This window comes from Mercurialis annua, linkage group LG2 (genome assembly GCF_937616625.2).
Source record: "Mercurialis annua linkage group LG2, ddMerAnnu1.2, whole genome shotgun sequence".
Lineage (NCBI taxonomy): Eukaryota > Viridiplantae > Streptophyta > Magnoliopsida > Malpighiales > Euphorbiaceae > Mercurialis > Mercurialis annua.
Genome location: NC_065571.1, coordinates 44,080,514 through 44,108,210, shown reverse-complemented (window position 1 = coordinate 44,108,210; position 27,697 = coordinate 44,080,514). Strand labels below are relative to the sequence as shown.

At 32.8% G+C, this 27,697-nt stretch overlaps 3 protein-coding genes across 4 annotated transcripts; 1 reads left to right on the top strand and 2 right to left on the bottom strand.

Annotated features, from left to right (window-relative positions):
* The first annotated feature begins 119 nt into the window (after positions 1-119).
* LOC126669212 (uncharacterized) lies at positions 120-27,697 on the top strand. The gene is made up of 5 exons (XM_050362620.2): positions 120-229; positions 24,942-26,951; positions 27,072-27,198; positions 27,268-27,351; positions 27,424-27,697. The coding sequence occupies exons 2-5, from the start codon at positions 24,946-24,948 to the stop codon at positions 27,571-27,573; spliced, it is 2,367 nt and encodes a 788-aa protein (XP_050218577.1). The 5' UTR covers positions 120-229; positions 24,942-24,945; the 3' UTR covers positions 27,574-27,697.
* On the bottom strand, positions 4,491-6,578 carry LOC126668559 (replication factor A protein 1-like). Its single transcript, XM_050361748.1, has 8 exons — positions 6,532-6,578; positions 6,021-6,145; positions 5,846-5,927; positions 5,629-5,764; positions 5,396-5,553; positions 5,023-5,317; positions 4,729-4,935; positions 4,491-4,640 (listed from the first exon to the last, which is right to left on the bottom strand). The coding sequence occupies exons 1-8, from the start codon at positions 6,576-6,578 to the stop codon at positions 4,491-4,493; spliced, it is 1,200 nt and encodes a 399-aa protein (XP_050217705.1).
* Positions 15,127-24,704, bottom strand: LOC126669211 (uncharacterized). 2 transcript variants are annotated; one of them, XM_056104841.1, is made up of 9 exons: positions 24,297-24,704; positions 22,669-22,709; positions 21,781-21,917; positions 21,395-21,574; positions 21,212-21,292; positions 19,731-21,116; positions 17,892-18,468; positions 16,843-17,807; positions 15,127-16,755 (listed from the first exon to the last, which is right to left on the bottom strand). In XM_056104841.1, exons 3-9 carry the CDS (start codon positions 21,899-21,901, stop codon positions 15,479-15,481), a joined length of 4,587 nt encoding a protein of 1,528 aa, XP_055960816.1. In that variant the 5' UTR covers positions 21,902-21,917; positions 22,669-22,709; positions 24,297-24,704; the 3' UTR covers positions 15,127-15,478. The 2 variants fall into 2 exon arrangements, with proteins under 2 accessions (XP_055960816.1, XP_055960815.1); XM_056104840.1 differs by having other exon boundaries at positions 15,127-17,807.

Here is a 27,697-nt window from a genome sequence, read left to right as displayed (position 1 = left end):
ATTATTTTAAGAATTATTTTATATTACTTAAGTTTTCAATTTAATCAAACTTTAAGTTATATATAAATTTGAGTCCGCGCAAATGCGCGGGTTTACGACTAGTTAGTAATAAAATAGAGTCTATCACCGTTTAGAGAAAAGGATCATCTCACACAAAAAAACAAAAACAAAAAGAAAAGAGAAAAGGAAAGCCTGAGTTGGGTTCTGAATGTCTATGTGTACAGTTGAGGTACTTGCATGCTTAAACCTTTCATTCCCATTTTGTTCATTTTTCTTTCTTGTTTGATGTTCAACAAGTAAGTTGCAGCAGCAGCAGGTATATCAAAATTTGTTAGCTTTGATTTCTTTCTCAAAATTTATGTTTTTTGAACCTAAGACTTCACCAGGTATATCACTTTTCAAAAGACTAACATTTTTGGTGTTTTGATTGATAAAAGACTCCATCTTTACTCATTTTTTAGATTTATGGTTTCCCAAAATGTTGTCAATTCTGTGCTTTCATTTTTGAAATTCACCCATGATTGTTATCGATCATTATAATAAAAAAGGATCAGTTTTTACTTGCCAACTTTTAGCTAACTCATGTTTGAGCTTACTAAACTCAGTAGTCTTGGGATAGGATATGATCCACTTCCTGAGTGTTATATACAACTAGGTCGATGCCCGCGCGTTGCGCGGGTCGGTAAATTTTTGTTTTTAAAAAAAAATTGTAATATTATTTGAGTTGTTTTTTACTGTTTAAATATTTGTAAATTTTTTTTTGCAGTATATATTATTTTTTTCGAACTTTTATTAACATATTTTATTTAGTTATTTTATTTTTTTGTTTCATTGAACATAAATCGGCAAATGATGGACTATTAAACCGTTAAATTGTAGTATTTTTTTGCACTTCATCAATGAAAAATAACAAAATGAATATTTTTTTGTACTTCATCATTGAAAAGCAACAATATTATGAGTTTAAATATTGAGAGAATCATATTACTTATTGTGAATTCATCTCAACTCAACCATATAAGTAAACATGCATAATACATATCAAATGGTACTTCACATGCATGCATTTCAGAAGCCGTAAAGGTTAGTAATTTCAAGAATTAGTGCATGTCAATTTGCCGTTTCACTTATCTGCCTTCCCTAAAACTGAAAACCCATTTGAATGAATAAAAACACGGACAAAGCTGAGCAGGTAGTACCTATGAAAAACAGAACTCTAAATTATTCTCTACTTCCTTTATCATCTATTCTATGTTTGAATGTGAATATGTAATCCATCGACAAGGGGAAGTAATAATAAATCTCCAATTGCTTTTGCCTTATTCTAATAATTGAAATCTAAAGTTTCAAATTCAAACACATGTATCCAAATCAAATGCATGGCTAGCATAAACTTGCACACAAATTGTGAGCATATTAATTTTTTTTTTCATTAAAACTCTAATTTTTTTTTGGTAAATTTGCTAGTTCTAGTTGAACTTGCAAAATATATGAAATTTGAAGAGTTTTAAAGTTGTTCTAACTGTAATTAACTTGTTTTATAAAAGAATACAAATAAAAGTAGAAAATTGTTTTATTTGTACCGAAAGATTACATGCAAATTCTTACATGATTCCTGTTTTCAGCTTCATAATTTCAACATCCAAAGCACATAAAATACATGTTAAATCAAATTGTTTTTCATAGTGTACCGTCATCCAATTTTTATCCCAATGTCCATCTTCTCTGCAGTTGCATTTGATGGCTAAACGTACATGGCGCAAATGTTTGTACTTAATTAACTGACGAAGACCGTCTCGGAAGTTTGGAATCTCGATTTTTTTTGAAGTATTATCAAATATTTTTTTGAATATGTTGACTCCTTTGTGTGAGGGTCCAAGCGACATGGCTATGGCATAAGTATATAGCGATTGAGGATTTGCAGTTGATGTCGCTTGTTTAAGTAGCTTCAATCCTTCTCGTTTATTTGTTGACGAAAACATTAATTTTGTTCCGAGTATATACTCCGCACTCTTATTTTTCGCCGCTAGAAGACGACAAAGGAAATTTGTTGTTGTTTTTGTCATTTTCAAAAATTTCAGATAAGAGTTTGAAAGATCGATCTCTTTCAACACATGATCTTCATTACCCAATAAATAGAAACCTTTTGAGCTGTAATATGTTTGTGAAACAATAAGAAATAAGCAAAAAATGCATTGTACTAAATAAATAAGTAAATTTATAAGTCATTCATACCTGATCGTCATCGTAATGTATGCATGGAAATTAGTTTTTGCCAACATTATAAGAATTAACGTAATAATGTCATTGGGTAGTTGCTGAATTGCATATTTGGTGGTTTTCATGTTGATATTTTGTAACTTTTTGTTAGGATATTTTATTGTTGTGATACCATAACGTGTTTTATATACAATGTATTTATATATGGATATTGTGCATTGTTGATTATTCATCAATTAGCCATAAATATAAATTATGAGTGCTAATTATTTTGAGGTTATTGATTGTGATTTAATTTTATTATGGCCTTTGAGTTTCTTTTTGAAAAATATTGTAAAAATTGTGTCTGTGATGCTTTGTGTGTTTTTTTCTATTGTTTAATGATAGTTTAATATTTATTCTATCTGGCTTTTTTTTATAATTTTGTTTTGAATTGATTAAATTAGTAAAATATTTTACATGTCATTTTTTAGTGATTTTATATTAAACTGAGAAAGTAACCCAAAAGTTAAATGACGGTGTGGATGTTATGATATCTAGTTCATGCAATTGATTATATCCTAACCAACCTTATTAAATTAAATGTGCACAAATGAAAAGACATATAGGATGTAAACTTCTAAACCCGATACTACATTAAGTGAATATGAGTTTCCATTTGTTTTTTTGTAAATGATAGTACTACGAAAACCAATTAGAAGGTGTTAATTATTTTATTTAATAAAAAAATTATCAGAAATTTATTTTTGATCCAGGAGTTACCTGATAATTTAATGGCCGTTTTGATTTTGGATGTTGAGTGGGCAACTTCTTAGGAGTTTGTTGTAATATTTTTACATGAGCCAGTAAATATTTGTAGAGTTTAATTTACTTGTATTAACACATTAAATGTCCTTTTATATTAATTTTTCGAAGGAATATGATTGATTTGCTCAATATTAATAATTGAAACCGTAAGTTATTATCCCCATTTTGTTTATTTGACTAAGTTACAAACACAATGAACTTTTTTTGATTTTATGTAATTTAAAGACAAAATAAATCAGAGAAGCTGATGAATTTTTATAGTTTGTGGGTTTTAACTTTTACAGATTATTGGGTGATTTTCTTTATTTGTTTTTTTGGCTACTGATTTTTTTGTTTGTTGCACAATTAAGTTTGAAGACCCACTATGAGATGAAACGTAACATTTAAGAGATTTAATGAGCATGGCTTGATGATGACAGCATGTCAATTTGTGAAGATGAACTGAAAATAATTTTTAAGAGAGCTTATGAGTTTAAGGAGTCCATGTAAATGAAATTTTATAGCACATAATCACATTTATTAGTTATGGAATCTGAAAGTTTTTTCAAAATTTATAAATAAATTTAATTATTTTATATCAATATTTTATGAAATTTCATTCACATTAATAAATTTTATTATTAAAATTTTAAAAATTATTTTTAAAGTTGTTAAAAATTGTTCATATATATACATCAATAAACACAATTGTAACAAACATAAAATGGAAATAAGATTCTAGCTAGGAAGGATGTAACGTATTTATTTATGAAGTAAAAATCTTATAAATTTTTGTTTTTATTTTAAAATGTACATTCATCTTCTTACTAAATAACTATAATGTTTTAAACTCATTTAAAGTATATATGTTTATTTTCTAAACAAATATAGGTCTTCATCTTAATAAAATCTTTTTAAATATTTTGGTAAACTAAAACTAATAATTTTAAGTTTGAAACTATTTAACAATTAAAAAGAATGTTTATATTTATAGTTTTTAATGTATTTTTATAAATGAATGACTATCTCTAGACGTACAATTTTTCTTTTTTAGATTAGGAATTACAGATTTATTTTTGTAATCCTTATAGTCATTTAAAGTAATGTGTACAATTTATACTCGAATTTAATTATAAATTCACCTATTTTGATACATTATTTTTAATACTTGCTCTGCTATTATATACAATGTTATTATACCACCTAAATTCATATTCTTTTCTATGTTGAGTCTTTTTAGCTATCATATATGTCCATAAACAAACTCTCACATTGATAGCCTTATAAGTTAATATGATGACATATTTGTTAAATCAGATTATAAATCTAAACAAAACTTAAGTGCTTAACATTAATCAACAGTTTTGTTAACACAAAAATAATACACTTTGTAAATAAATCACTATGACAAACGAAAACCATGCAAATATAATATAGAACACATGTAAAATGTAATTTCCTAATAAAAAATTTGAATTTGTTGTTTATTTGTCTTCTTCACTATTATCAGTAATTGTTTGGGAGAATTTCCTGACTTTTTTGATTCTTCTGTTTTTCTTGGAAGTTGCTTTTTCCTTGAATTTTTGTAATGTTTGATCATCCTCTGAGCTTGTTGCATCTTCTTTGATAACATCCTGTATTTAAATATAAATGATGTTATTATGAAAATGTAATTATTGTACGTATTATTGTAAATGAATAATGGAATTTTTTAATTTTTACATGTGATGTTTCAATTTCTTTTTTGATCAATTTTCTTTTTGGTGTCTTCTTTTGTTTTTGGATTGTAGCATTCTCTGTGACACTTTCTTCTATTGATACGCTTGTTGTCTGCTCATCCGTCATTTTTTCTTCATGTTCTTCCAAATTGAGATTATCCCTTAAATCTTGAACCCTAATGACATCCTCTTTTTCTTTTTTAATGTTATCCTATATAGAAAAAAGCAAATTAATTAATATGACTAATAGAAATGAATGAACAATGAGTTTTTTTATTAATTAAAATTTGAAGATTACCTTTCTTTCAATGTAATTGTCGGTGTCCTTGTTTGCTGTGTGGTCTGGATTGAATATTTTTGAAATTGAATAATTTTCCAAACCTTGTTTGAGGTTGTAATCATTGACCTTTATTTTGAAGATAAACTTTTTTCCGCACAAATTGTTGATTAAATTTGGTACTTCAAAATTTCCGAAACCTTGTTTTTGCATTAGCAATGTTGCATTGACATGTAGTAAATGTTCTGCTTCTTTATCGAAAAGTACAAAACTTGTAGTTCCTGTTATGTCTGATACTTGAAGATGTATTTTGTACCTGTTAATTTAGTAGAATAATTATTATATATTAGTAAATTTTATACATATATTTAATAATAAGTAGAAATATTATCACCTGGAGATGGGGTAAGCACATGCTTTGTTGCAAGTATTACATATTTGACTTCCATCTTCTATTGCTAGTTTTTTATTGCAAGAATTGCAAGAAGTATAATGCCAACCAAATGTTGAATTAATGGCATCAATTGTTGCCATGACAGTATATTGATGTTCCTATATTAAAACATGTAAACAAAATTAGTTTTTTTTTTTTTTAAATTTGTAAAACTGAATATATTTGAATGAAACCTGAGCTTTCGGTTGCCATTGTAGCTGTAAAATTTCTGCTATTGTTTTCCTATTAGCAAGCATTTGTTCTTCAATTGGAATGATAGAAGCTGTTGCTGTAGGAGTAACTTTGATAATTTCTTCTTGTTGTGGCATTCTATTGTATATAATTGTTAAAATTAAATCCACTGTACTATTAAGAAAAAAAAATTGAATAATGAAATAATTGAATAGGTACCTGCATCTTATTTTGTCGACCTCTGGAATTTGCAGATTGACATATATTTTGGTGGCACTTGTTGATGATAAGGAGTATTGACCTGCATTGTCAATTAGAATTATCCACATTAGTGCCATGGTAATTTTTTATGCTATATATAATTTGTAATATTTTTTTTATTTTGCAGAAGTACCCATAAACTTTTTAATTGTAGTAGATGTAACTACAATTATGAAAGGACCCGACTTGCTGTTTACTACATCCCAATCAAAATTTGTTGCTATTGTTCCCCAAAACGTGATGCGAACTTTCTCTATTCTGTATACGCATTAGACATGTTATCAAATAAAATACATGAATGAAGAAAAAAATATGAGATGAAATTGGAGTTTGAATTTTGAATTTTTTAAAAAGTAAAATATACTTACTTATCCACGAGTATGCAAATTTCCCTTTTAGTAGTAGTTCTTCCTCTAGCTATTGTTTCTTGTAACTCAGTAATAAAGAAAAATAGAAGAGAGTATGAAACGTGAAAAGGAGAATTCTTTTTATAATACTTTTGTTTGCACAATTACAGAATTATATAGACTGTTATAAATAAGGTAGTCAACTATACTGTACTAATTACACAGCTAATTTACAGCAGAGAGTCATTCAATTGGTTTCCTATAATGTAGTGATTGGATCTTTATAGAACTTCTTACCTTACTCTACACAATTCCTCTTCTTTTGGTAAGTAGATATTCTTCATCTTTTTGGAAGAATAATTAAATCTTGGTGTCCAGACTTTTCTTGTTCTGGAAAGCAAATCAAATCTTGGTCAACTTCCTTATTACTCCAATTATCATCCTTATTACTCCATTTAGTTGACTCAAGATGATTTGCTATATCTTGGTTAATACCCTCTGTCAAACTGAGCCGAGATTGAAGGCAAAGTTTGTGTCGAAACTGATTTAAGACAGTTTTAGAAAGGGGCTTTGTGAAGATATCTGCAAGTTGTAAATTAGAGGAAATATGTCGAGTGACAAGCAGTCCCATAGAGACCCGCTCACGTACAAAATGGTAGTCCAATTCAATGTGCTTACTTCGAGCATGAAAGATAGGATTGATAGTCATATGTAACGCACTTAGATTGTCACACAATAAGGTTGGCGGTTGTGATTGAGAAATACGGAGATCACGCAAAAGAAATGTGAGCCAAGTCAATTCTGCAGCAGTGTTAGCCATAGCACGGTATTCGGCCTCAGTGCTTGAACGAGAAATAGTGGGTTGCTTCTTAGCACACCACGAAATAATATTCCGCCCTAAAAATGTACAGAAGCCAGTGGTAGATCTTCGTGTAGTTGGACAGCCTGCCCAATCTGCATCAGAAAAACCACAAAGATCAAGTGTAGTATCACCAGTTAAATATAAACCAAGATTAATTGAGCCCTTAACATAACGTAAAATGCGGCGAACCATTTTCATGCTAGCAAAAGATGGAGAGTGCATGAATTGAGAAACATAATTGACAGAAAAAGAAATATCAGGACGAGTGAGTGTCAAATATTGGAGGGCACCGACGATGCTACGATAAAGTGAAGGATCAGGAGATGCCTTGCTATTTTGAAATCCTCTAGTTTTAGACTCCATGGGCGTGTTCATTGGTTTGCAGTCAATCATTTGTGCTTTGTCAAGAATAGAGTAGGCATATTGAGCCTGAGATAGATGAAGGGAATTATGACCCCGTTGAATCTCAATTCCAAGAAAATGATGTATAGGGCCAAGATCTTTCATTGCAAACTCAGAATGTAATAGTTGAACAAAACTATTAAGAAGATGCGAACTGGATCCTGTCAAAAGCATGTCATCAACATAGAGCAATAAAACTAATGTGCCAAGTGATGAGTGTAAAATAAATAATGATGGGTCTGCCAAACTACAAAAGAAGCCATGTTTAATTAAAAAGGAACTAAACCGATCAAACCAAGCTCGAGGAGCTTGTTTAAGACCGTAAAGAGCTCTTTGAAGTTTGCAAATATGAGAGGGAAAATTGGAATCATGCATGCCAGGTGGTTGTTCCATAAAAATATCTTCACTTATGAAACCATGGAGGAAAGCGTTTTTGACATCAAGTTGGCGGATGTCCCATTTTTTGCACAAAGCAATACTAAGAACCAAACGTATCGTACCTGGTTTGATAACTGGTGAAAATGTTTCCGTATAGTCTATGCCATCAACTTGATGATATCCTTTCGCTACTAACCTGGCTTTTAACCGATCAAGAGTACCATTTGCATTCAATTTTACTTTGAAAACCCATTTTGAGCCAACGACATTCATGTGGGGTTCTCGGGGTACCAAGACCCAAGTTTTATTATTATGTAAAGCATCGAGTTCTTCAAGCATAGCATGTTTCCAACCATCATGTTGCAAGGCGGATTTGACACTGCGTGGTTCATGAGGAATACCGCCACGTTCAAGAGTTAAAGCATAGCGTGGGTTAGGTTTGTGGATGCCATGCTGAGAACGAGTGACTATAGAAGTTGGTTGGACCTGTTCAACATGCAAAGAAGAATTAGAGTTTAAGGAAACAGATGTTGGAGATGAATTACCTATGGCGGGAGTATCGTCTGTGTCAACCGAGTCCAATGAGGTGGTATCACTTGGATGTGCAAGATCAGACATATCATCTTCGACTACTGAAATATGCGGAGTGGGTAATTCAGGGATTGTGCTATTTGATAATGGATTTGGTAGAGGTGTATCTACTGTGAGGGGTGGATTTGCAGGTAGTGAGGGAGAAATATCCAAAAAATCAGTGAAACATGGAAGTGAGGCTGGCGATTTAGTTGATTTTTTATAGGGAAAGTTGTTTTCATCAAACAGCACATGTCGTGAGACAAATAATCGATGTGTTAATGGATCAAGACATCGATATCCTTTATGTTGATTGCTGTATCCTACAAAAACACAAGGAACAGTTTTTGCATCAAATTTATTTTTCTTGGTGTTCCATGTGTATGGATAGCATCTAGAACCAAATACACGTAACATGGAATATTGTGGGTTAGAGCCATATAATCGAAAATAAGGAGTATCAAAAGCTAACGAGGAGGACGGCAAACGATTAATTAAAAATACTGCTGTGGAAAAAGCATCAACCCATAAAGAATTTGGTACACCACTATGAAAGATCATAGTCATCCCAAGTTCTCTAATGATACGGTGTCGTCGTTCAACAATTCCCGTTTGTTCAGGAGTATAAGGACATGAAAGATGGTGCACAATTCCTTGTTGCTGAAAATGAGAGCGAAGACGGTTATTGACAAACTCTCCCCCTCCATCGGAGTGAAAGATTTTTATTTTCTTGTTGAATTGGCGCTGCACATACTTTTCAAATGAAAAATAAACATCAACAAATTCAGATTTAGCACGAAGAGGAATTAGCCACATATAATGAGAATGATCATCAACAAAACATGCGTAAAATCGAAATCTTCCAAGAGATAAAACAGGAGCTGGTCCCCAAATGTCACAATGAACTTTATCAAAAACATTCGTACTTGCAGAACTAGATAAATTGAAAGGTAACTTGCTAAGTTTGCCCAATTGACAACTTTCACAAAGAGTGTCAACTGACTTATTTGAATTAACACTAATTAACTTCTTAGTTTCCAAAAGTTTAACAGTAGAGGTTTGCGGATGTCCAAGTCGCTGATGCCATAGCTCTTCAGTTCCTGTATTTTGTCTTGTAGAAAAATTTGCCTCTTTCATCCTGGATAAAACATAAAGATCTCCTTTACGCTGACCCACTAGTAGGATTCGGCCTGTTGTTCGTTCCTTAACACAAAATAGTTCATCAGTAAATTCACAGTTCACAGGATATTGTGTTGTTAATTGACTAATTGAAAGTAGATTCCGAGTTAATTGTGGAACCAGTAGTACATCACGTAGCATTAATTTGTTCTTACCGTCAGAAATTAATGTATCACCAATAGCATCGATCTTTAAAGAAGACCCATCGCCAATAAACACAAAATCACTGCCAACATATTTTTTAAGATTAGTAAGCATACCAGATTGTGCAGTCATATGATGCGAGGCTCCGGTGTCGGTGGTCCATTCAGTGTCAGGAATTGAGGTGTCCATAGTGAGTGCTGCAAGGGCTTGAGGAAGTTCGTCATTGTTCGTTTGATCGGGGAGGCTCCAACAGATTTTTGCGATGTGACCTTGCCTGCCGCAAAACTGGCAGCATTCATCTTTGTACATTTCTCTTTCAGTGGCAGTCATCCTTCGTTTTCCAGGTGGTGGTGGTCTAGGGGTACTTCTTTGCAGCGATCTCGGAGTGTGAGCATTATTTCCTGCAAAATTAGAATATTGAAAATTGTTATTTGTAGCATGAAAGCCTCTGCCTTTTGATGTAAATTGGTTGCTGCGATTTTGTTGTTGTTGTCGACTTGGGTTACGTTGTCCATAAAATGCATATGCTGGCAAGTGTGATTCTTCAATCCAAGAGTTTCGTTGTTCAAAGCCTTGTAACAGCGAAATAACTTCGGTGTAGGACGGCATTGGAGGTTTGAGCATTGTTGTTGTGAAAGCTTCATATTTGGGGCCGAGGTTTGCAAGTAAGGAATAGACCTTTGTTTTGTCAGGTATAGGATTACCTATGGCTGCTAGGCTATCACATATGCTTTTAAACTTTCTCAAATGTTCAGCTAAGGAGTGGTTTGGTTCCTTCTTGAGATATGTAAGTTGTTGTCGAAGAGTAAACTCACGTTCTTGTGAGTCTTGGGCATACGCTTCTTTTAAAGCGTTCCAAACTGATTGTGATGAGTCTAGACCGATGACCAGACCTAAAGTTTCTTCGGTGAGTGTTCCAATGATCCATCCACGTAGGAGGCGATCGTTTTTTCTCCAACTGAGAAATTCTTCTGAAAACTGTATATCAGTATCTTCATTTGAAGGTGACTTTTCTGTTGTGGTGTTGGTGTACATGATGGGTTTTGTTTTCTCTCCTGTGAGAAGCCCGACCATATCTTGACTTTCGGCTAGAGCAAGCATTTGTTCTCGCCATAGGGGGTAATTTTCTGGTGTGAGTTTGAGAGTGACGAAATTGGCAACATTGAGTGATATTGTGGAAGCCATGGAAAAAAAGAATTCTCTTGTCTCACAATGGCTTTGATACCATAAAGAAAAATAGAAGAGAGTATGAAACGTGAAAAGGAGAATTCTTTTTATAATACTTTTGTTTGCACAATTACAGAATTATATAGACTGTTATAAATAAGGTAGTCAACTATACTGTACTAATTACACAGCTAATTTACAGCAGAGAGTCATTCAATTGGTTTCCTATAATGTAGTGATTGGATCTTTATAGAACTTCTTACCTTACTCTACACAATTCCTCTTCTTTTGGTAAGTAGATATTCTTCATCTTTTTGGAAGAATAATTAAATCTTGGTGTCCAGACTTTTCTTGTTCTGGAAAGCAAATCAAATCTTGGTCAACTTCCTTATTACTCCAATTATCATCCTTATTACTCCATTTAGTTGACTCAAGATGATTTGCTATATCTTGGTTAATAAGTAATAGAGATCAAAGACCCTATAACATCTGTTCATTATGGGTAAAGATTAATTAAATAATATGAATTGAAAAATCTATGCATTGAGGATGTGATTAGTTTGGTGATAATTTACTTAAGTTTCTTTTTTAATGTTTACCTGTTAGAAATGTGTTTTGATTCAATCTGGATTCCAATAATTGTGTACTTGCGAAATGGAATCGATTGATTGGAATCGTTGAATGATGATCTTGAACCTTCTTAACAGTAGTAGTGAGTAAAAAAAATAGTTTGATAGAATTTTGGACTGGTCGGTAGTCTCCCGAAACGGTACATGTCTTGACGTTCTTAAAAACATAAATATTCCCTTCTTCTATAAGAGGTTTGAATTTGTAAATTTGATTTTTTCTGACAGTAGCTTGAATAGTATTGGCCTATAATGAAAATTTATGCAAATATTAAGCAAGTGAAATTAATATTAAAGAAATATAATTATAAAATTACCTCTTCATCTATTAGGATCATGTCAAAACTTATAGTTTCATTATCCAATTTGACATTCATGGAGTCCCATATCCGTGCAACTCGAACCTTGATCATCCATTCATCTCCTGTTGAAGTTAAATGTTTTAGAAGTGATAAATTATGAGTAGACATTGTAATTTTGTGTTTTTAAGTATCTTAGATTATATTATTTGTTGATATTTATAGGGTGTAAGTTGTACAAGTTTTAATTATTTAGTTTTATAGAATAATTGTTAATTGTTAATTTTTTTTTTATGTTTAGGTGAGAAATTTAATGTTATATTAATTTTGGGAGTGTAGTGGGCTTTTTTCTAGGAGTGTGCTGTAAAACATAAAACGTAATAATAAGTGGAAGGAATATGATAGGTTTAAAGACAAACACAATGATGTATTTTGTAAGTTGATAAAAAATGTGAAGACAAAATAAATAATTGAAATTAATCTTTGCGGGTTTAAACTTCTACAGATTATTGGGTAATATTATTTAGTTTGTTTGTTTTTGGATACCAAATTAATTGTTTGTTGCATCGTTCATTTTGAAGAGCAAACAAATGGTTTTATGTTGGCAATATGTTTAAAAAGATGAGATGAAAAAGAATGTTTAAGAGAGTTAATGAATATGTTTTTACGTTGAGAGTTTGTTAATTTGAGAAGATAAAATGAAAATGTTATTTAAGAGAGTTAATGAGTTTGATGAGTCAATATAAATAAAATGTTATAATATATTAATAATATTTATTATTACTGAATTTGAAAAGTTTTTCTAAATTTTAAATTTAATTTGATTGTATTATATTAATATATTATAAAATTTCATTTATCTTTATAAAATTAATTATTTTAATTTAAAAAGATATATTAGAAGTTTTTTTTAAATTGTACATATATATACATCATGCATAAAAACATTATAGTTAAAAAAACTGAGATTCTAGAGAGCATGCTATATTTAATGCTATGTACCTTCATCTTCTTACTAAAATACTATAAGGTTTTAATCTGATTAAATATAACAGTTTAAATTAAAATTCAATTACTTCTTATATAAATTACAGTAAACTAAAACTAATAATTTAAAGTTTTAAACCAGGCAACTATGAAAAAAAATGTTTCTATTTATATTTGTTTGTGTATTTTTATAACAATATTCTTATCTAAATATACAATTTATATTTAAAAAATTTAGATTAGATAGAAAAGAGTTTATAATTTTTTTTTTAATTTTCTTTGACAGTCAATATATATCTCTGAAGAATTAATTTTAAAATATTCCTGATCATTTCAACTAACTTGTAATATTTGGGGTACTGGCAAAACAAATAGTAGCGTTTTACCTTTTTACTGATTTAAGTCTAATATTTTAAATTTTTATTTTGTAGTTCAATATTTTTTGAAGATTTTTTGCATATATAGCAGTTATATTAGGGAGTGGCTCCCCTCAAGTCCTCAATTCCTCCATTTCCCTCCATTCCACCGTTAGATAAATGACACCACATTACAATTTATCCAACGGTTATATTTTATTTAGTGATTTAAGATTAGAAAATTACTAATTTGCATTTCCAATCCCTATCAAATTAAGCGCCAAAATAATTTTTTTTTGTGTGCCAAAGTTCGGATCAAGATAAAGAATTGATTTTTTTAATTTTGGCTTCCTGTTGTTTCATACCCAAAGCGTAGATTTGCTTTACATGTTCTTCTTGAAAAGCTAATTTTTGAAATTTTAGTCTGTCGTGCAATTAATTGAATTGCATGTTTAGATGTTTTAAATTATTATTTTTTTCTATTTTTCTTCAAAAGCTAATCTTTATCAAAATTTTGTTATTAGTATTCTCAATTCTGTAACAAATTTATATGAATTTTATGTTCAATTTTTACAGTTAGTGTGCTGGGTTCGTATAATTTTTTTTTATGAAGACGAAAATGTGTATTACCACTTTTTGATCTTAGGTTAATAAGAGAGATTTGTAGAAGTTTCAGAAAAAAGAAATGACTAAATAAAATAAAAACCGTTGGATAAATTTTAATGTGGTGTCATATATCTAACGGTGGAATGGAGGGAAATGGAGGAATTGAGAACTTGAGGGGAGCCACTCCCTTTATGTTATTATCATATTTAATCGTAACATTTCAATTGTGCAAATTAAATCTAAACGTTTTGCGGTTTTGCACTATATAGCATTAAAAAGCTGACAAAATGACCGAAATTCGAAAAGGCTACTAAATGAAAAAATAAAAAAGGTTAGAATTTGTTTCGTAACGTTTAAAACGTTAGAATTAAATCACTAAAAATAAAATGTTAGAATTTATTTCGCCAATAGCCCTAAAATTTATACTTTGTAAATTTTGCAGTCAGAATTTTTATCACATCACTACTATAAATTTTCCATACTATGAGCTATTTTTATAATGATATGTCCATACACATCAACTAATTAAAATTTAATTTAGGTTGAAACTTCAATAAAAAATATTGCATAGTCAGATTTTTAATTTACAACATTGTAAAAAATCTATATTATTATTTAATTTCAGTCATCGACCTATTGTTTATAGAACAATCTAAATCTTTAATTTTGTTTTACCATCAATATGTATTATTAAAGAGTTTTATTTGTAAATCTTCATCATCATTTTAACTAATGTGTAAAATTTATAATTTATAATTTAATATAATTAGAAATACACTTTATTTTTTTAATTATTATATTTCAATGTTAGCTGTTTTTATAATGATATGTCCATAAATTATATAGCACATTAACTAATTAAAGTATCATTTTAAGTTAAAATTTCAATATAAAATATATTGTATATTCAGAATTTTAATTAAAAACACTGTCTAAAATCTCTCTATATATAATTATTTGTATCAACCCGTAGTTTATACAACAATCTGAAATGAAAGCCTAATAATAGCCGTATAATAATCTTTAAACAAACACATATTATATTTGTACCTACAACAATCTGAAATTAAAGCCTGATAATAGCCGTATAATAATCTTTAAACAAACACATATTATATTTGTACCTAACTTTTGCATAATTTATTTGCGCAAGTGCCAAAAAACATGTGGTTCTGCCTTGACAATCATGGTAAATTCTGCCTTGACAATTCTGCTATACAATAAACAAAAAAAGCTACAGACTCCATGTTCTAATACTTAAAGCAGATCTTTTAAAAAATACTGAACACCACTGCACCACCATAGAAATCAAAAGCTTAAACAAAAGGAAATTTATAGCTAACCAAACCAATCCATCAACATTTAAGCAAACTCTACATAGTTAAAACAGATCAAAACAACAACAAATTTCACCACAAACATAGTAAAACAACAATCAAAACAAATTACAAAAACACATTTCTAACAGGTGCTGCAGTTTACCATCACTGTGTCATTCCCTTCATTTGCTTCCCATTTTCATGGTCTATCTTCCAATTTTGCTGATTTAGCTTCCAATTTTGCAGTCAAAGTACTGTGCCAAGAAGGTGTAAACATTAGAAAAATCTACAATCTTAAACTTTATTTGAATTTAAAGTAAATATGCGGTAATTCTGATAGTTTACTTGCCTAATTTGAGTAAGAGATAGAAGTGAATATTTCTTTATAAACAATATTCTTCACCATAGATGGTTCTTCAACATCATCGTCAAAGTTGAAAACCTTCAATCCTTTTCGAGATGTAACTCTAGATAATGCGACATAAAGCTGGCCATGACTAAAAACTTGTTTCGGTAAGAACAAACCTACTTGTGTGAATGATTGCCCTTGGCTTTTATTAATGGTCATTGCAAAACATACAGCTAAGGGCAATTGTCTTCGCTTCAACTTGAATGGCCATTTTGATTCATTTGGAGTCATGTTGATGCGCGGAATCAGAACAGAGACACCTTTGCTCTTCCCAGAATACACTCTTGCCTGCACAAACCATTTTCCCATGTAGGTGACAATAAGTCTAGTTCCATTGCAAAGGCCTAATGATTGATTGAAATTCCTCAAAAGCATAACAGGCACACCGGATTTCAGTTTTAACTCATGATTTGGGACTCCAGTAAATTTCAGTGTATTTAAAAATTCTGTTGGATAAAGAATGTCTCCATCTGTTATACCGAAAGATGCCTTGCATATGGAATCAGAACTAAGGTAAGTTGTTGAGTTTTGCGGCAAGAAGTCCAAAATGAAGTCATTGATTGCCCAAACATCTTCATTTTTGGGGCACAAAATAGCCCTGTCTTCAAAATAATTATCGTCCATGCATTTAAACTTTAAATTTGGATAGATTGTATTCACAATTGTTGCAATAGGGTCTTCTTCTGGAAAAATTGTCATATCTTCGGGAATAGTGACAAAATCATCTTTCTCCAAATCTTTTGTCGTTCCATCCCCTATTGAAAGCAACCACTCGTCAAAATCCAAAATGGCTTTACGAGCACTCAAATCTGTGTCATGGGTTAGCAATCGCATGTTTTGTGTTAACTTGAAAACTTCAAAGCTTTCCCATAAATATGATGAAGTTATTGAAGCTTTAATTATGTCTGACTTTTGTCCCTTATGCACAACTGGTAGAATCTGTCGAAAATCACCACTAAGAACTATTGTGAGGCCTCCAAACGGTCTGTCTGCACTGCCAGAGAAACGTGTTTGAAAAATATCTCTAAGGCTTCGATCCAAGGATTCAAAACAATGTTTATTTGCCATTGGTGCTTCATCCCAAATGATTAAATCAGTTTTCAAGAGTAAATCGGCTAGCTGAGTTCCATGTTTGATGTCACAGCTAGAATCTTCATGTAAATCAAGAGGAATATGGAATCTTGAATGGGCTGTTCGGCCACCAGCCAAAAGCACGGCTGCAATTCCACATGAAGCAACTGGCAACACTATTTTAGACTCAGATCTCAATTTGTGGATTACAGCTTTCCATAAAAATGTCTTACCTGTTCCCCCATGACCATTTACAAAAATGGTTCTCCCTTTGTTGGTCATGACCGAATCGAGTATGATATCATAAATTTTGTGTTGCTCTGTGTTTAAACCCGATGAATATTGTCGGTGCAACTTTTCTTCTTCAATTGTGTTGTAATCCATCTCTTCAAAAATCAAACTACTTTTTGCTTCGTTTAGCAATGAACTCTCTGGCAGTGGCATTCCATGGAAATCAGACAATGATTTCCCTAATTGCTTCAATTTTTTCTCAATATCGGCTAATGCAAAGTTGGTTATTTGTTCTTCGTTTAAGTGCAAATGCTCCAGCCTATACTTATTTTTCAATATATAATGAGTATCCTCTGTTAGAATTGTGAAGTTGGCTGACCATAATTCCGCGACATCAACTACTTCGCAGTGTGCCAATATTGTTGCAAATAATTGGCGTAGTTGATCCCCACTTGCCCAGTTTGAAGCTTCAATTAAACAATCTGTCCATTCTCTATCATCATCAAGTAAACCAAGAGCGTAGCATGCTGCTTTGAAAGTAGGATAGATCGTCTTGTTCACTTTGCGGATATTAGAAAAAGAAGTTGGCCCTTTAACGACATTAAGTAACATTCTAAGGTAGTAACGCTCCCCACTCGATGGATGGGCAAAGTAAATTCTGCCTATGCATTTTCCATTTTTTCTTCGTTTCCATTCTTTGTCCTTATCATGCCAAACCCATTTCATTGGGAACTCACTATATGTCAAGGTTCTTGCATCTTCATGCAAGGAATTTGCTTTCATCCATTCAGTTAACTTTGTTTTGCAAATATTTGGATTATTTAAAACTTGATCAAGAGTTGAACATTCACCAAATACCACATTTTGTTCTCCAGGCAGGTGAAAAGGTAGTCTTTCTACTGCAGGTTCTCTATAGAACATATCAAATTCAAATATCCTCCAACATGCTTCTGTAGCTGAAATGTATCTGAAAATAAAATGCAATTAGGTTTAGTAGGTTTTCTCTCTTTTTACAATGACATGTGCAAAGCGGTTACGAATTAATATATACCTGCAATCAAGATAGCTTTTAATTTCATCCTGTGTAATTGAGTCTCCCCCGTTTGTTGTTTTTTCATTTGTGGAAGTTGTTTCAATTACGGCAGCAGCTCGGTCGGGTCCTTTATTTATATACTTGAACAAGTATTTTATAGACCTTGAGTGGTTGCACAACTCAACATTGATGTGCCCTTGGAACTTCACAATTAAGTTTCTATTATATGGGATGACAAACTGATTATCTAATCTGATTCCTTTCTTTTCTACGAACACATCTGTTTGCCGCCTTCTATATATTGGAAAACCTTCATCATCCAACATAGTTTCCTCTGAATATTTTTTAGGAAAACGCTTGCTGCACATTCCATTGACCATGCATGGGCAATTGATATTTGCAATACCACAAGGACCATGTATCATGAAATTTTCAACTGCTTCATATCCGTCAGGATCAGTGAACTTATCTGGTATTTCAGCTGATATCATTGTGTCAATATGGGAAGGGGTAGGTTCTTTGTCATCTGGATGCAAGAACAATAAAATGTGTGCATGGGGAAGACCGCGCTTTTGGAATTCGACGGTGTATAGAACTGTAGGAAATGCAAGGAAATTATGTTTATTCTCTAGCAAAAAAAAGTAAAATTAAAGCATATGAAATTGTTAGCCGGTTTATTATTTTTTCGTTTAATAAAGTTGATAGCATTTGTAAGTATATACGTTTAATTTGGTAATTTAAATTGTGCTCAACTTAAATAATGTCTTTTGTATGCAGGAAATGCAGGTAAATTGTGTTTTTACTCCAGTAAAAAAGATCACTTAAAACATATAAAACTGTTAGTTTATTTTATCATTTTGTCATATAATAAAGCTGATAACATTTATAAAAGCACAAAGCAATGGTATAAGGCATTTTAACTGCAGTTTTTAAATAGGGGTGAGCAAATTCTCGCTTTAATTTCATCTCTTTAAAAAACTGATCAAATTTATAGCTTTAATCAAAATTGCATATCTTAAAAATACAATCGGGACTGGACGAATTAGCTGGTTAAATTGAATAAACCGATAAACTTATATTAGATATTCAGTTGGTCAAATTTAAGAGCACTTAACTGTAATCAAACTAAGATATTTTGTTAACTGAATCGACTTAATTAACCAAATGAACCATTAAAAATTACCTGAACTAAAACCAAAATAGAACAGTTAAATTAGTAAACTCACCCTTATATGCAAGCTATTGCTTCTCACATTGAAGAAAGGCTCTAAATACAACAATGGAAACTAATGGCCGATTGTTCAAACCCAAAAAAACAAAAACAGATGGATATATAATTGAGAAAAATGGCTGCAATGAGCGCTGCAAACTGTCATAAGGAACGTAAGAAGCTAATTTTGGTGGTAAATGCAACCATCTTAAAACTATGTGCACAGGTACAAATCACAAGAATTAAGGGGGCAAAACGGTTATTGAGACTACAATGAGAGAAAAATAATAATTAGAAGAGGTCGTTTGTAGATGCAACTCATAGTGTATTTTTGCTATGTCAAGTTTAATTAGTTAATATATTTTTCTTGACGTGTCATGAAGTAGGTTGAATAGTTTTGAATATCAACTCGTGACTATAGTGACTTTATTAGCTTCTTTAATACTTGAGCTACCATTTAAGTTTGAATAATGTTTTTCTCTACCGGGAAAAGTCTAACAAACTTGATGTTTTTTTTTGACTTAACTCTTTATTGATGCAATTTAGACTTTTAAAAAAAATTGATTTTAAATGTTAAATTAACAGCTAATTTAATAAACATAAAAATGTCTATTTACTTATTAATTTAAAAAATTAGGAGGACATACCTGCAGCAATACGCCCAAAATGTTGCTTATGCTTTAGTTCTCTCATGAGCTCTTGCAGTTTGATTTCAAAAACTCTACAAGTCGCCATGACCTTACTATCCTCATCGTCAATGCCGCATTCTTCGAGTAGATATTGAATTTCAGGCCATTTAGGATTGCAAGTGAAAGTAATGAAAAGATCAGGATAACCTATCCAACGACAAATAGCCATTGCGTCTTGGTAACTCTGGACTCTATATCGAGGGCTACCTGTATGGCTTGATGGCAATATTATGCCTTTGCCAATTCTTTTAGGATCATTATCGCCTCGCGAAACAGCATCCATAAGACCAGAATACAAGTCACACCTTAGCTTTGGTTGATTGTATCTGATCCACCGAAAACGCTCTTCTTCGATAGCCATATAAGCATCGACTAAAAATTGTTGTAGCAACCTTCCTGATTTAAGAAGACTCATCCCCTCATTTTTTCGTGACTGAAGGCGAAAAGCGTAATATTGCCGCATTGTTAATTTTTTCCTCCTATACTTGTCAAACTCTTCATTACTTCTATGCAAGATATCAGTCCTGTATCCATCCTCCCCATACACAAAGATATTTGGATATTGCAAAGACATATAACATGGATGTAATTCTGTAATTCTTTGCAGTCCATCCTTTAGATGATCCACTATGATGTCTCTCTCAACATTTTCCTCACTGAAATCACCGATTAACAATGCTGCAACTTCTGAAGCAGTAGGCATGTTGTACAGTCTCCCATCCCTGCACCGTTTTCTTATCAGTCGTAACTTCACGTGTGTTATTTGATCATTTGAATGTATGTCTCGAGCCATCCTAAACGATTTAACCAACACATTATTGTCATCAAGCATGTTTTTAAAACCTTCCACGATTTCTAAGTCTATTACGCTTGTGCCATTGACCTTGTTTTTGAAATGGGTTACCCGATTTTGAATTTCATTCTCCGTGTCATGAATATATAATTGAGCAAAGGACGGTTTTTTACCCACTGTTGGAGCTAATGACCCAATTAAGTGAAAATTCTGTCCATTAAGTCTAAAAATGAAAGGCCCACGCTTCATGTTAATGTCACAATCTATGCGGCCACCCATGGAAGTAAAAGAAAACATAGCATTGTACATCCGAATATTTTGCATGTAATGTTTAGTCTTTTGTCGATCTACGCCATTAAGCAAGTTTTTCAAGAATAAAGGAGGATCGTGCAATAGAGGCAGCTGTACGCGACCTTCCATACAACACAAAGAAAACTTAGGATCTTTAACGATTTTGCTTTTCAATGTCCTCTCTTGAAACCATAGTATTGCTCCACAATATTTGCAAATGCAGGTAGGCCGGCCAAAATTCCAAGGTTTATCAAGGGTACCTGCAAGTTCAGTGTAATTTGTTTAAGTCGTGGAAATAAACAACTAAGATAAGTTTTCTGTTAAGTAATTTTTCAGACCAAAATATGATACTCACCTGTCATGTTGTTATTATTTTTTTTCTGTCTTTTCCGATGAACCACAGGATTGGCTAGTTGTTCCATGGTTTTAGATAATTCTGCAGTTTTTAAATGAGTACAACATATGTCAAGTATATAATAAGATTTAAACAGTTCAAGTATAAAATATTAACGGACAGAAATCAAGTTTGAAACAGTACCTAGACAAGTAGCGCTTGTGCCAACTAAATGCACATGATCTTTCCTCTTATTGTCCTTTTTCCCCTTTAAAACTAATGACCTTTTCTGTCGAGCTTCTTTAGCTTTAAAACTCGCATCAGTTTTTTCAACGTTTCCAACAAATCGGTTTTTTCCAATGGGGCTGGGTTGCAGGACCATTCCTGGAATTAGTATGTAATAATTTAAAGTTCGTTTATTCATGTCTAAATTTTGTAAGGAATAAATCAAAAAACAAAAAAAGTGATATGTTAGGAGGAGTAGAGCCATTTTTTTCTTGTATAAGTATAAGAATATAAGTATTCAAAAACTATTAATTCAAGACACAAGGTAACCATAAATTTGTTCAGATTTTAGCTATGGAAAATACCTGCTTTTTTTGCATTTATGCCAATTAATTCTCCATGTTTTTTAAGTTTGTGAGCTGCTCTTTTTTCATGTAAAACAAAGCGTCTTCTATTTCGAGCATGGGTGGCAATGATGTTGTCCATTGCAATGCTGTAAACACTGAAATGAAAAAACACAATCTATATAAGTATGCTATGTTATGTTAATTTTAAACCTGAACATGTAGTGCTTGAGTACCATGAACACTTAGCTAATCCTAGCTTGGTTTTTTATTGAATGTACTTTAATGCCTATTTTCCTTTTTGTCATTTTTTCTTTCATTTTGAATAAAGCAGCTTATCGTAGCTCTTCTACTTAGGCCTTCTATTTAGGTCTATATTTATTTTGAACAAAAAAGCTTACCCTAAGGAGAGTGAACTGTTAAGTTTATTGGAGCAACATGAGATACTGAAGGTAGAAACAAATAGAAGGGAAATAAACTGAGAAAAAAAAGGAATTACGATCATATTTAATATACCAAATCAAGTTATATCTGAATGCTTGTTTAGTTGGGAGCTGTAATCTTGGAAAATACGATTTCACTTTTCATTTTCGCGGACATAATATTTAAAAGGTGAAGGAAAAAACACAAAATAATATAAAGTTGTCTTACTACCTGCTATGAAGAATGAATTGCGCTGATATTGTTTTTCCTTATGGTTGTTCTCTAACTTTTAGAGCAATTGCTAGAATCAATTTGTCCAATTGTAATAAGCATGTCAATGTCGTTTGAGGATAAAATGTGATTGTCATAGCTGAGTTCTATGGAAAATTATTGACTAACAAAATGTAGAAAACCGAATAGTTGGTTGCAATAAACGCATGAGAACTATAGCTCAACACGCGTAAGTAATTGGTTAGTATTGCTTACCGAAGTACCCAGAGCACATGTAATATCCTGTATACGTGAACCTGAGAAAAGCAAGAAACAAGAAAGAAATATTAGTTACAATCAATCTCTGCAATTGTAATAAGCATGTCAATGTCGTTTGAGAATAAAATGTGATTAACACCAAATGATGAATGGTGATAATTGCAGCAGTATTTTCTGCTTCATGGTTTTCAATTTATTCCTCTGCAATTGCATTTTTTTTCCCTATAATTGTTTAAAATGCCTGTACCCATTTAGTAGAACACTGGATATAAATTTCCAAGTAAAGCATGAATCCATTACAAAATGCAAAAAGATTGAATATAAATTTCTCATATCTGCAAAGATTGCTTTTAAAAATTATATGTTAGTGTGTTTGACTACATAATAAACAATTTCACCTTGATATCCAATATTAATTTTTCAATCTCCTTCTGTATGTTTTTGTATCTCTATAAAACCTTATATCATCGCCAAATGCATATTTTGCGTGAAGTCTATTAAATTTAAACTTGCAGTGCTAGTTGAACCTATTATTAAACCATATTAATGCAAATACGGAGGCTCTAGTTGTAAGGCGAGTTTTATCTGTTTCTTGAAAGCAAGCCAACTCATAACGTAAAACCCAGTAAAACCCATTTGAGAGTCGTAAAACTCATCGACATAGTGTATATATGTAATTCAATCTCAAAAGTTGCAATATGTGATTCTGTTACCTATATAACTTTTACTGAAATAATAATATATGAGCATATCATAAACAAGATTAAAAATTCTGCAAGCACGGTTAAGAGAAACATATTTAAATAAATTTTTAGATATGATCACAAGTTAGATAGACAACTCTAATAATCAAAACTAATAATGTGTTCTAATGTGCTTAATAACTTCTTTTAAACCAGAATGCTGAAATCAATCAAGAGCAAATAGTGCAGACATGAGAAATGAGAAAGACTAATTTAGTAAATAATGAATACATAAAACACATAACAAATCATATTTATAACTGAGGAGCACCACATTTCAAAGGGATGCAAAATCCTATGTGTGGTCTAATTAAATGTTATTGAAGCAAAACTGAATAATCTAAACCATATGGACCTGCAATTGGTAATGCAATTTCGGAGGCTATAGTTATAAGACGAGTTTTATCTGTTTCTTGAAAGTAAGCCAAGTCATAACGTAAAACCCATTTGACAGCCATCACACGCCGTTCAAAAATCTCATAGAAATTGATCTTTTGGTCTTGAAACCATTAGACAACACCGCATTCAAGCTATTCCGTCAACTAATTGTTTAACCCAGCCAAATTAACACGCAGCTTTAATCCGACTGAAATTAAACAAATTTCAATTGCATTCATCTAGCTAATGAAGTTTGTTTTTTCGTCAACTAACTGATTAACCCAGTAAAATGAACAGGGAGCTTTAATCCAGGGGAAAATGATCTCGTAATACACTTACGGCACGCAATAAGTTAAAATGACTCTGTATTCTAAACAGCTGTTCAATGTAATCGATATGAATATACAAAGAACGGCTGTAATAGCTTAACCCATTTTATCAAGCAGTTTATGTAAGGAGCAACGGTACAACAAAGCAATTGGGAACTTCTAAATTTAACATTACCTGGGTTGCCGAGATTGTTGGGTTCCCACGTTTTTCTTTCCTGGGTGACGAAGACGATTGAAAACGTTCTGCTTTTGTGGGTGATTGAGACGATTAAAAACGTTTTGCTTTTCTGGGTGCTGAAGACGATTGCTGCTGTCTTTTTCGAATATATATGGTGCCGCATATATGAGGCTGGAGCCCATTGAAGTCGTTCCGTCTGGAATGTCATGAGCGTAAAGGGCGATGGAAGTTGAATAGCTAATGGGTGTAACGGTGTAACGCTGTAACGGCGATGGAGGTTGTAATGGGCAATGGAGGTTGCTGAAGAAGGCGTAAAGACGCGGAACGGTTGTGTATGGTTTAATTTCTGCAACGCCTTTGTCTGTGCCAGAGTTAATGCAACGCCTTTGTCTGTGCCACAGTTAATGGCCTGAGAGTACACATGTCAGTATTTGAAAGAGCCCACGTGGCACAACCAGGTTAAAAGATTTTGTGGAGCTCAGGATTATAGAATAGTATAGATTTTTTTGTGTTTGTTTTGTATGATTTATAATGAATTTGCTGTGGAAGCTAGCTGATAGCACAATATATAGACATTAATGCACTGAGATCTTTTGAATTAGCATTTTAAAGCTTGTCCTTTGTTGTTTCTTTTTCATGTAGAGTAATGGCCACCGGCATCGACGTTTATGATCATGGTACCGTTGTTCGTTATAATAATAAGAGGCCTAGAGTTAAGTGCAACTATTGCGGTAAAGAGGTTAATTCCAGCACCCGTCTTAAGCACCACTTAGGAGGTATAGGAACTGATGTAGTCCATTGTGTGAAAGTTCCGGAAAATGTGAAGAAATCATTTGGAAATTTCCACTGGAAGAGAAATTGTTCTCCTCCCTCCAATGGTGTCAAGCATATTAAGCTTGAAGATAGTCAAACTCCTGGTTCTCTTCTACATGATGGCATGACGGAAATTTCTAAGGTTTTTAACAGAGGACCAGATGCAAGATTAGCGGTAAATGGTGAAGAAGAAAAAGAGGACGCATCATCAAGGCATGCCAAAAGATGCATAGGCAAGTTCTTATTTGAAACAGGTATTGATCTCAGCAATGCCAAATCTCTTAGCTTCAAGAGAATGCTAAATTCAACTCTTGGTTATTTTGTGGTTAAGATCCCTACTCTTCAGGAGTTGAAAGGGTGGATTCTACGGAATGAAATGAGAGAGATGCAAGAACATGTGAAGCATATTAGACGTTCATGGGAAAGTAGCGGATGCAGTGTTTTGTTGGATGGATGGATCAATGAGAAGGGTCAAAACCTGGTTAGTTTTGTGGTGGAATGCCCTGAGGGTCCTGTTTATCTTCGCTCGGCTGATGTTTCAGCTATTCAAAATGATGAAAATGCTTTGCAGTTGTTACTTGATAGAGTTATTGAGGAGGTTGGGGTTGATAATGTAGTTCAAATTGTAGCATGCTCAACAGTGGGCTGGGTTGGGGCCGTAGGCAAGGAGTTTATGAACAGACAAAAGATGGTATTTTGGAGTGTTAGTGCATCACATTGCATCAAGCTCATGCTCGAAAAGATAGGGAATCTTGATTGCATTAAGGGCATAATAGACAAGGCAAAGACCATCACAAAGTTTATTTACGAAAATGAGGAGGTTTTGAAGCTTATGAGAAATCATACCAATAGCTATGACTTAATAAAGCCATCCAAGATGAAGTTTGCAATGCCTTTCTTGACATTAGAGAATATGATATCCCAAGAGAAGAATTTAAAGGACATGTTCGCATCATCTGAGTGGAGGACCTCGGTATGGTCTTTCAGTCCCGAGGGCAAGAAAGTGGCTAATTTGATACAAGATCTTTCTTTCTGGACTGGAGCTGTAATGACCGTGAATGCAGCTATACCTCTTCTCCGCCTAATTATTGAGCCTGATAAACCTCAAGTGGGATACATATATGAAACCATGGATCAAACCAAGGAAACTATCAGAGAACAATTAAAAAACAAGAAATCGCAGTATATTCCTTTCTGGAAAATAATTGATGAAATCTGGAATACCTATCTTCATAGCCCTCTACATGCAGCAGGCTATTACTTAAACCCAAGCCTGTTTTATTCAACTGATTTCTATAGTGATGCAGAGGTTTCTTTTGGCCTGTTGTGCTGCATTGTTCGAATGGTTAAAGATCAGCAGACGCAGGATCTGATATCTTTACAACTTGATGACTACAGACATGCAAGAGGATCTTTCAACGAGGGGAGTGCCATTGACAAGAGAGCCAATATTCTTCCAGCTCAGTGGTGGTCTACCTATGGAAAACAGCATCCCGAGCTGCAAAAATTTGCTATAAGAGTTTTGAGCCAGAGTTGCGATGGTGCAATGCGATATGGGATGAAGAGAGGATTGGCTGAGAAGCTTCTCTTAAATGGAAGGAATCATGTCGAGCAACAACAGTTGGATGATCTGACATATGTTCACTATAACTTGCATTTGCAGAACACACTTGAAAGTGGCCTACAGGCTGAGGAGATCGATCCAATGGATGATTGGATAGTAAACAAAACTCCTGAGATTACGCCCAAAATCGGTGGCTTGGAGTGGATGGAAACAGACTGCGCTGCTGAATCCAACGTCAGTCTGTATAAACCTTCTGAGTTAAAGGAGGATCCTAGGTAAGATGTAGGCATTCAAAGTTATTTTTATATTACTTGCTGTGTATGTAAACTGAGTATCTTGATAATTTTAGTTGTTCAGATGTTGTTAAGGTTGTTATCTTGTTAAATTTTTGCAAGGTTTGGTGCACTGATGCATCTACCGGATGCTTATGTACATTATTGGGGACCTTCTGATTACACGAGTCGTGTCATACCATTCACGCCTTCTCTTCCGGTTTCATTTGCACCACCTGAGTGCACCCATGTAAGTATCTTTTATGATATCTGCATTTTCTGATTATTGCCTTCACTGATTGTTAGATTTTTCCCACAGATTTCTCGTTGTCAGGCCGAGTACTTGACCAACCTGGTGCTTGCACTGAAAGCATATTTAGTGGAAGCAGGCAATGAATGGAGGGTATGTATAATATGCATTTATGTGAATGCTGAAATGCAATGCTAAGGATCAACTGCTCTTTCTGATTGACAGGTCCCGTACATGGAACTGAAGCACGAGCTGGAGCAAGTTCGCGCCCGTTTGGCAGCTGCTAATCTTAGACACGGTGAATGCGAGGATGGAAAGGCTGGGTCGGAGACTGGATCGGATGATGAGATGACGACTAGTGATTCGGTTAGCTGATTTTCTTTTGTTTTTCATTTTCTTTAATTTTGTATATTCGGCTGCTCTTAAATTATGATCCAACTATGTTTATGGCAGTCCTCTATTTACAACTACTGCACTCACTTCTCTTGTTTTGCCTTAA